This window comes from Salmo trutta, chromosome 15, assembly GCF_901001165.1.
Source record: "Salmo trutta chromosome 15, fSalTru1.1, whole genome shotgun sequence".
Lineage (NCBI taxonomy): Eukaryota > Metazoa > Chordata > Actinopteri > Salmoniformes > Salmonidae > Salmo > Salmo trutta.
The window spans coordinates 59,377,714-59,387,381 of record NC_042971.1 but is presented as its reverse complement, the minus strand read 5'-3'; the positions used below and the strand labels follow the sequence as shown (position 1 = coordinate 59,387,381).

The following is a 9,668-nucleotide window of genomic DNA, read 5'->3' as shown; positions in this document are numbered from 1 at the left end:
CATTGCCTTCTGAGTGCATGTAAAGTCCAATAGATCGAGAGACTTTGGGTAGACAAGTACCTGCTTAGGTACATGGTGAGTAGGGAGGTACACGTTGAGTAGGGAGGTACACGTTGAGTAGGGAGGTACACGTTGAGTAGGGAGGTACAATTCATATGCTCTGGTTCTTTTCTCATCTACTGCCCGCTCACATTCACCTTTATTTACATATAAAGTCTCTTTGAATTGTAATAAGTAGATTGAGAAACCCCTTCATAAATAGATTTGAAGTGAGCCATAAACACGAAACATTTATTCATCAGACATGGCGGCAAATTCAATGAAAAGTTAGTTATATGCACATCTTTAAACTTAGGCTCTGGGCTAATTAAGAAGAAGGCCCACACACTGTTAAAGCTCCCAATTCACCGCTTTGACTGTTTATCCAAAACAGATCTTTGTCAAGGAAGGTAAATAAAAACCTGACAAAGATCTGTTTGGGATGGAAACGTTATCAATAAAGCAGTGTGAGGGCCTTGTTGTTTACAGGCAAATTCAATGACCCGTGTCCGTGTTTATGCAGTATCTTGTTTTATAAGAAAGTGGAAGCTTTAACACGGAGTCAGACTGTTATTTGAATAAATATAACATTATGTTGAGTGAGCAGCAGCGTCACAATACCCGTTCAAAACAGGAAAAACGTCCAGTTGCTTAATGTCCCTGACCAGAACGGCTGCAAAACTTCCAAAGGATCAGTCGACACAAAATGGACGTTGTTGACACAATGCTGAATTCTGCAGCAGGTACAGTGGCAGCACCTCTAACATGGTCATATTGGAAGGGTAGAGTAGATATCAGTTGGACTTGGCTCACTTCCTTACATTATCTCTAGGGGGCAACCCTGAGACAGACCTCCAGACACAGAGGCTGGCCAGACAAAAACATCCTGGAACTCCTTTATCCAGTCTAGCCCGGAGGTCTCAGATCTGTTTGTGCTGCAAAGCCAACTCCTATGGTCATTTGGCATGACAACGACCATAAGAGTTGGCTATGCAGGATCACCTGGCAACGTCCAGTCCTCCATGACTGGACGTATTGATTGTTTTCTAACATGCAAAAACCTAAAAACAGCAATCAGACAGTCTTCAACTCCTTTTCAGACAATCTTTAACGTTTTTTTTTTTAAATTCCAGGCCTTCAATACCATGAGTGGCCTCCTATAATATATAGTAAGACAGTCATCCATCTCTACAGGCCAGTGGCTGGTGTTAGTGTTTGGCCCCTCCTGTATCCCCCATCATCTATTCTTCCTCTTCTCCTTCTTGCTCTTGCCCGTGGCGGGTGCACTGCCACCGTGTGACACGGCTGTAGCGTGTCCCGTTGTCTTCAGGTGGTCAAACAGTTTGTTCCTGGTAGAGAACTCATAGTGACAGGTCACACAGCGCAGATTCAGCTCCTTCGGGGAGTTAAAAGACAGCAGAATGGTTCATTAATGAACTCATAACCGTGTAACAACAAAACACCTGTGGATACTTCTAGAAACAGGCAATTTTGACTCAAATCGATGAGAAATGCATTTCAGTAGCCTTAGACAAGGTAATGAAATCATTGTATTACATTTCAATTAAGGGCACCAAGTTCTGGTTGGTACAAACCCCTCCTGGGTTGATTAATCAATTAAGGACCGGTAGCTGTGGCTGGTACAAACCTCTGCACCTCCTTTCTCCACTCCTCCCTGTGGTTGGACATTCTTTCTGCTGTCCTTTCCTCCATTCTTCTTCCCCTTAGTCTTTCCAGAGCTGAGAAAGATGTGTTTTAAGTTACAAGTCAGAATGCATGAATATACCTGTATAGTAGCTAATGATTATGTCAACACTGCTCTAGCATGGTCCCAAGTCGGTTTTGCCGTCTTGCCAACTCAGGACAGCACAAACTGATCTAGGACCAGGCTAGTGATGCATTGCTTAATCCTAAATACTGTCCATTCCATCCTGTCAGTAGTTTTGATAGAAGATGGTGGCAGGTCAGGTCACCTCTTTGGTTCTGTGGCTGTGAGGTCTTCCTCCTGCTGTCCATCTTCTGTTGGGTCCTCACAGGGTTTGTCCGCAGCTGCCTGCTGGGGCTCCGAGGCAGGCTGGGGGTCCTCTGCCTCACCGCTGGTCTGTGTTGATAGAGGGCTCTCTGGGATATTGTCTGTGGGGGTGGAGGTGGGCTCTGGGGCCACATCCTTCCCTACTACCTCTGTGGGGCTCCGCCCATTTTGCTGTTGTCTCTTTTTCTTCTTCTGCTTTTTAGACAGCCTAGACGTTAAAATGACGTTATTCATCTACCACCGTTTACACAGTGTACAAAACATTAAGAACACCTGCTCTTTCCATGACAGACAGCCCAGGTGAAAGCCATGATCCCTTATTGATGTCACTAGTTAAATCCACTTCAAAATCAGTGTAGATGAAGGGGAGGAGACAGGTTAAGCTAACATATGGAATTGTTTTAAGATGGTCACACGGATCTTTTAGCCATTTTAGGACCCTTAAAAAAAAAAAAAAAAGGTTTTAAAAAAATGATTGCAGGAAACATTGAATTTGGCCTTACTGACATTAGCTCATAGAAACTCATTGAATTAGAGCTTCATACATAGATAAACAGATGGTCCCCAAAAACAATCTAAAAAGGAAGGACTTTCTGAAGTATACGTTCTTTATCCGAGAGTTAAGAAAGATAAGGAAACTTATTTTAGACACTAAACTATCTCCATATATACTTCCATTCATTTTTAACTGGTGCCCAGCTAGTTTCAGACTAATCTCGAGAGGCTTGTGGGGATCCTAGAGCTCAACATGTGCATTTTGCTCTGGGATGCCCACATGAACGTGTTTGAGAGACACTCCCCTTTCCATAGAGGGGTCATATTAGCATGTAGGCCAAACTGTTGGGACGATACAGACAGAAGTGGAGGTCGTAGAGCAAAACTGAGAACACCGTGTTTGTGAGAGTCATCTTTCCACAGTTTGTACGACAAATCGTTCGGACACTACAGACATTTTCTTGAGAAGACAGATTTTCAGGGGGTCTCATGGTCTGACAAACACTGCTCCACCCTAGATGCCGAAGGACAACATCGGCATTTGAGACGCAGCCCAAATATCCATCTTAAAAATCCCCATCAATGCGTGTCAGTTTTTGACTTTGTTCCTAATGTTTTGTACACAATTTTAAAATGGCAAATTGTCCAATGACAAGACTAACATCCAGGTAGTTTCTCATATTTTGGATGGAGAAAATATATCTTTGAACTTACTTTTGTCTTGGTGCTTCTTCTAGTTCTTCATCCTCCTCCTCTTCCCCGTCCTCATCCTTCAGACCGAGGGTCTCATCCTCTTCTTCCAGCTGTTGCCGTAGTAATACCACCATCTCTCTATGTTTCTTTGATTTCTCATGATTCTTCATTCTGTGCAAAACAATAACATGTTTTAATGATGAACTAAACTCAGTCTTCCCTCAGGTAAACCGGGTTGTGTTCATTCGGCACCAAAAGGAAGAAAACTGACCGGGACGACCTGGATTTGACCAGTAAGAAATGTTCATTTCGTTTTTCCAACGCAGACTGTTTTGCAACATTTTCCATTGTGTGCCCTAATGAACACGACCTCACTACTTACGCCTTGTCTGATTTGAAGGATTTGTCACATGCAGGGCAGTACAGGTCATCATAATAGTCATCCAGGAGTTCCTCGGTCTCATCTTTCTGTTCATCTGTGGAGAACAGTTGTGTTACATGGAGACGGTTGTCGTGTATGAGAAGAACAACCACACATAAACCAATGTAAAACGCTTTGAGATCTGGTGGTAAAAGAACACACCCCACAGTTAAATGTGACATGACACACTGCTATAAATGCAATCCATTCTTGTCATTACTACTCACGCAGAAGCTACAGTAGATTAAGATATACCTGCTACTGTAGAAATATCTAGCCCTCCTCAGAGTGAGTTGGTGTTTTCACAGTCTGAGAACGGAGTTACTGACCCCCTCTTCCCTGGTCCTCCTCCTCGCTCTCTGACGCGTCTCCAAACTCCTTTCCGTACTGAGCCTCCATCTGCTGCAGCTCCTTCTCCATCTCAGACATGGCTACCCAGCTCTGCTCCTTGTAATCCTCCGCCAGTCTAGGAGAGGAGACAGCAGTCTGACCAGCTAGACAGCGCGATCTGGCCATCTAGACAGCGCGATCTGGCCATCTAGACAGCGCGATCTGGCCATCTAGACAGCGCGATCTGGCCATCTAGACAGCGCGATCTGGCCATCTAGACAGCAGTCTGACCATCTAGACAGCAGTCTGACCATCTAGACAGCAGTCTGACCATCTAGACAGCAGTCTGACCATCTAGACAGCAGTCTGACCATCTAGACAGCAGTCTGACCATCTAGACAGCAGTCTGACCATCTAGACAGCAGTCTGACCATCTAGACAGCAGTCTGACCATCTAGACAGCCGTCTGACCATCTAGACAGCCGTCTGACCATCTAGACAGCCGTCTGACCATCTAGACAGCCGTCTGACCATCTAGACAGCCGTCTGACCATCTAGACAGCCGTCTGACCATCTAGACAGCCGTCTGACCATCTAGACAGCCGTCTGACCATCTAGACAGCCGTCTGACCATCTAGACAGCCGTCTGACCATCTAGACAGCCGTCTGACCATCTAGACAGCCGTCTGACCATCTAGACAGCCGTCTGACCATCTAGACAGCCGTCTGACATCTAGACAGCCGTCTGACATCTAGACAGCCGTCTGACATCTAGACAGCAGTCTGACATCTAGACAGCAGTCTGACATCTAGACAGCAGTCTGACATCTAGACAGCGGTCTGAGTGGATCAATTTAAGATGAGGTTATTTTAACAAGTATATAGATCAGTGATTCTGTGCAGTCCAACTGCAACGTAGTCAGCAACACTCGCTTGGCCTGTAAAAGCTTCTGTTTGTTGGAGAGGCATATGTTCTACATATTATATTTCTATGTGAACTCACTTGGCCTGGGACAGCTTTTGCTTGCGTCGTAGCTCCTCCACTTTCTTGGCCTTCTCAGTGTTCTGCTCCTCCACCAGCTTCTTGTGGGCCTGCACCCTCTTGTCACGCTTACGCACAAACGCCACCAGTTGGCGCACTAGCTCGCTGCGCTCCTTCCTGGCCTTGTCTCGGACCTTAGAAGAAGAATACTTTATGGTCCATTCAGATCTGTTGTGTTGAAAGAACGGTGCTGGTTCTATATCAAACAGCTCACATTTAATCGAAGTCTCACTTCCTAACATTTGTGAGTATAACAAAACATTCAGTTAGTTTCACCAATCTTCAGTGGCTCATACCACATGTATGAACTACATATGCACTGGCTGAATAGGAACACAGGCACTTAGAATACAATAGCCTTGCTCAAGGACACAACGGCAGGACCTGAGTGTTCAATTCCATTCCCATTTTTGCTTCGTCCGAGCCCAGGGATTGAGTCAGCAACCTTCTGGCTGCTGGTCCACCTCTCTAAGGCTACTGCCTCACTGTTTGGGGTTTAAAGGCCAAAAAGAAAACAGCAGTACCTTCTTGTTCTCCTTCTCCATGGCCCTCTTCTCCCAGCGGTTGGAGGCCTGCCTCGTGTCATAGTCCTCCTTCCAAGCAAACTTCTTCCGGGTGCAGAAGCTCTGCCAGTAGGCGTAGAAGAGGTGAACCTGGGAGAGGAGGAAGCAGAGAGCTATACACAATGACTACAGCTCAGGGAGCAGAGAGGTAGGTACAGTACAGGCGATGGTTATAGGCTTTAGTGTGGAGCTGCTAAACCATTGGGCAAACTACAGCCCTTGAAGGATTTCTATTTAATCTGTGCGGCCGTCGGTTGAATTTTGATATCTCAATGTGGACCTCGAGCCAAAAAGTTTGCCTATAGACACAGACAGTGTTTTATGAACTGGAGTCTATGATACAAAGTGAATTAATGTATCTATCATCATCATCATCATGACACAATGACTTATGTTGTGATATAACCCAATGTGCAAAATGACCAAATGGTAGAGACCGACCAGACAAATGTTATTTCACAGAAATCAACTCTGTCTATAGAAGCATTCTGAGATGAAGCGAGAGCCCAGGATGGAATACAGTAACCATGCTGAAGCAAAGCCCGAACTAACGTTACAGACACTGTTACGGCCCATGACTCTATTCACGCCACAACACTATCAGCATTGGTCAGAGACTGAACAAAGCTAGATAAATTTTGTACACCTTTCTGTCTGTCTGTCTGTCTGTCTGTCTGTCTGTCTGTCTGTCTGTCTGTCTGTCTGTCTGTCTGTCTGTATGCATGCATGCATGCATGTATGTATATATATATATATGTGTGTGTGTGTTTAACAAGGGCAAACGTTACCGTGTCATAGTCACTCTGAGAGTCTCCAAACGAAGGGAACTCATCTTCCTCCTCCTCCTCTTTACTGTGATCCATCTCTTCTGTAGTTATGGACTCAAACAGGTTCCTGTACACTGTGTAGAAACTCTGAGAAAAGGAGAGGGGAAACCGCTTTTTACCTGCTTGTCCCATTGAAAAACAGGGAGACCTAAAAGGATTGGATCCTCTATTCAGCGAACAAATCCACATTTTCTCCACAGCAAACACTACACTGTAACAATAATTATTATACTGTTATACACGTGTGTTGTTACATTTCTACATCCACACAGTGAGACATGCTAGTACACGCTGTGACCTGGGAGGCCGAGTGTGGATTATTATGTCAGAGCACTACTCTGCAGCCCTCTGCTGGTACAAAGTAACACTACTCTGCAGCCCTCTGCTGGTACAAAGTAACACTACTCTGCAGCCCTCTGCTGGTACAAAGTAACACTACTCTGCAGCCCTCTGCTGGTACAAAGTAACACTACTCTGCAGCCCTCTGCTGGTACAAAGTAACACTACTCTGCAGCCCTCTGCTGGTACAAAGTAACACTACTCTGCAGCCCTCTGCTGGTACAAAGTAACACTACTCTGCAGCCCTCTGCTGGTACAAAGTAACACTACTCTGCAGCTCTCTGCTGGTACAAAGTAACAGGGATGGGCAACTAATGGGGTTGGGGTCCACAAAGAATCTGAACTTACTAGGGGATGCTTACTCCCTGACTGTCACACTCACCTCCTCATCATCCCCGTAACCAGAATAACAGGTGACAGTGAAGAACTGGACAAGGTCAACACTTTCATCAGCATACTCCCCGCTGACCCCACCTTTAAGAAGAGCCTCTCTGTGGTTATCATACCTGGAGACAGGAGTCGAGAGGCGGGAAGCACAGTATTAGCATTACTATAGATCAACTCTTCCTAAATGAGTGTTTCCCCAATTCCTTTTATTCTCTCCTCCTTAAAATGCATTGGAGGAGAATGTCCAAGGGCTAGAACCTTGGACCATCTTTGTCAAGGAGACGAGGAGGGACAATGCAAGGAATCAAGGAAAGACAAAGATCTGTTCTGGTCACTAATATTAACTTATTTCCATACAAAGTCCTGGCCTTAAAATGTTAGATCTCATAAAGGAAGAAATTCCAGCACACTCATCATCTTGGACACTCTAAACAATTGAATGGATCTCACACCAACATCTCAGTCAAAAGACCTTTACTACTTTGGATAATGAGGATGACGTTGTTTCTCACCATGCTCTCTCCTGTGGGTCGCTCAGGACTTCATAGGCTGCCTGGATCAGTTTGAACTGCTCAGCTGCCTCATCTGCATTGTCCAAGTTCTTATCTGGAAATGGAATTAAGATGTTCAACAAATAATACATTTAGAAGATACAAACATCATATTTTTAGTGAAGAGAGAACGTCCATGACACCAGTGCAAAAGCAGTGCGAACTAACTGGTGGTAGTTAGCTAGCAGTAACGTTAGTTATCTTGTTCTACCTGTCAGTCTCCCACACTGATTACAGTTTAGCTAGTAATGGGGTCACTGGACGTGGCCTCTCTGATCAGTGAGCTAACAGCTAACGTCAGCTGGCTAATGTAGCTAGCAAGTTAAATACACGGTAACAAAGTTGACTGTACCTGGATGCCATCTCAGGGCTAATTTCCGATATACCTTCTTCATATCATCATCAGTCGCGTCCCTTTTGACACCCAACACCTCGTAATGACACTTCATTTTGAGTAGAGCTGGTTCAGCTAGCTGAAATCCACACGATTTGGCCTGTTGCTAATGTTAGCTAGCTAAAAGGCTAAGCTAACAGCCTTCTCTGTCCTCAAAATAGGACAACTCAGTACAACAGTAACCGAAAGTTATGAATAACAGTGGACAGATCTACAGATAAAGGTAATATTTATTCTAGTTAAAAATGCATAGTCTGTCCTTGTATCTCAGCTTGTAAAATACCGGACATCGTGGACTCGCGTCAATACTGCCAGGGACTACGCGCTTAAATATGACGTAATTTATCATGAACAGTCCTAAAGGTCCTAAAGAAAATTGTTGTAAGCTTGATTTCTGTTGATTGTGAATATGACCAAAAAATTGGTGTGGAACTGACAGCAACAATTCTTAACATTTTAAATCCAGCTTGTGCTTGGTGAGCTTATTTGGATACCCATTAGCTTTGGCAGGGGAAGCAGCTTTTCTTCCTGGGGTCCACAAAAAACATGACCAGTAACAAAACACTGATAGACAAGGACAGTCACGCAAATGATGTGTGTGTGGTGTGTCTCCTCACAGACAGTGCAGCCTTTCCATGAGATGTTTTAAAAAACATTAAGTTAATTTTTCTGTTTGCTTGAGTAACTGGAGATGGGAGTTCCATGTAATCATGTCTCTGTATAATACTGTGTTTTTTTAAACCCTTTTTTTTAACTAGTCAGCTCAGGGATTCAATCTAGCAACCTTTTGCTTCCTAGTCCAATGCTCTAACTAGTAGACTACCTGCCACCCCCTCTAGACAGACTGAAATGGTGTTGCAGTGAATTCGTTTTGGACTTGGGGAATGTGAAGAGACCCCTGGTGGCATGTCTTGTTGGGTATGTCTGGGTGTCTGAGCTGAATGTTTATGCAGACAATCTGGATTTTTCATTACACTAATACTTCTCAAAAACTAGAAGAGAAGCAATTAATCTCTCGTCAACCCTCAACCAGGAAAGACAGGCATGCATGTGTAACCGATGTGAAATGGCTAGTTAGTTAGCGGCGCGCTAATAGCGTTTCAATCAGTGATGTCACTCGCTCTGAGACTTGAAGTAGGGTTTCCCCTTGCGTTGCAAGGGCCGCGGCTTTTGTGGCGCGATGGGTAACGGTGCTTTGTGGGGTGTCAGTTGTTGATGTGTGCAAGGGTCCCTGGTTCGAGCCCGGGTTGGGGCGAAGAGAGGGACGGAACCTACACTGTTACACATGTTGTTCATGTTAGTTCGTTATGTGCAATCAAGGCCAAGGTGTGCTGCTCTGTTCTGAGCCAGCTGCAGCTTTGCTAGGTCTTTCTTTGCTGCACTTGACCATATTACCTAGACAGTAATCAAGATGGAACAAGACCAGAGGCTGAACAACTAATACAGTTCATTTTTTTAAAATTATTTACTTAAAAGTTCAGATCCTTTGCTATGAAAACCAAGCCATGAGGTCAAAGAAATTGTCCATAGACCGCCGAGACATGATTGTGTCGAG

At 44.6% G+C, this 9,668-nt stretch overlaps 1 protein-coding gene across 1 annotated transcript; it reads right to left on the bottom strand.

Moving 5' to 3' along the window:
* Positions 1-261: 261 nt before the first annotated feature.
* On the bottom strand, positions 262-8,426 carry dnajc21 (DnaJ heat shock protein family (Hsp40) member C21). Its single transcript, XM_029692360.1, has 12 exons — positions 8,072-8,426; positions 7,681-7,774; positions 7,164-7,287; positions 6,404-6,529; positions 5,577-5,705; positions 5,014-5,186; positions 4,010-4,146; positions 3,642-3,735; positions 3,281-3,430; positions 2,013-2,279; positions 1,688-1,778; positions 262-1,435 (listed from the first exon to the last, which is right to left on the bottom strand). The coding sequence occupies exons 1-12, from the start codon at positions 8,166-8,168 to the stop codon at positions 1,277-1,279; spliced, it is 1,641 nt and encodes a 546-aa protein (XP_029548220.1). The 5' UTR covers positions 8,169-8,426; the 3' UTR covers positions 262-1,276.
* Between the last annotated feature and the right edge of the window lie 1,242 nt (positions 8,427-9,668).

Excerpts from the sequence above, each read along its gene's own strand:
- dnajc21 (XM_029692360.1), bottom strand. The coding sequence starts at position 8,168 with ATGAAGTGTCATTACGAGGTGTTGGGTGTCAAAAGGGACGCGACTGAT. Across the intron at positions 3,736-4,009 it reads GGAGGACCAGGGAAGAGGGG|ATGAACAGAAAGATGAGACC; the intron begins GTCAGTAACTCC and ends TGTTCTCCACAG. Across the intron at positions 2,280-3,280 it reads GAAGAAGCACCAAGACAAAA|GCTGTCTAAAAAGCAGAAGA; the intron begins GTAAGTTCAAAG and ends TTTAACGTCTAG.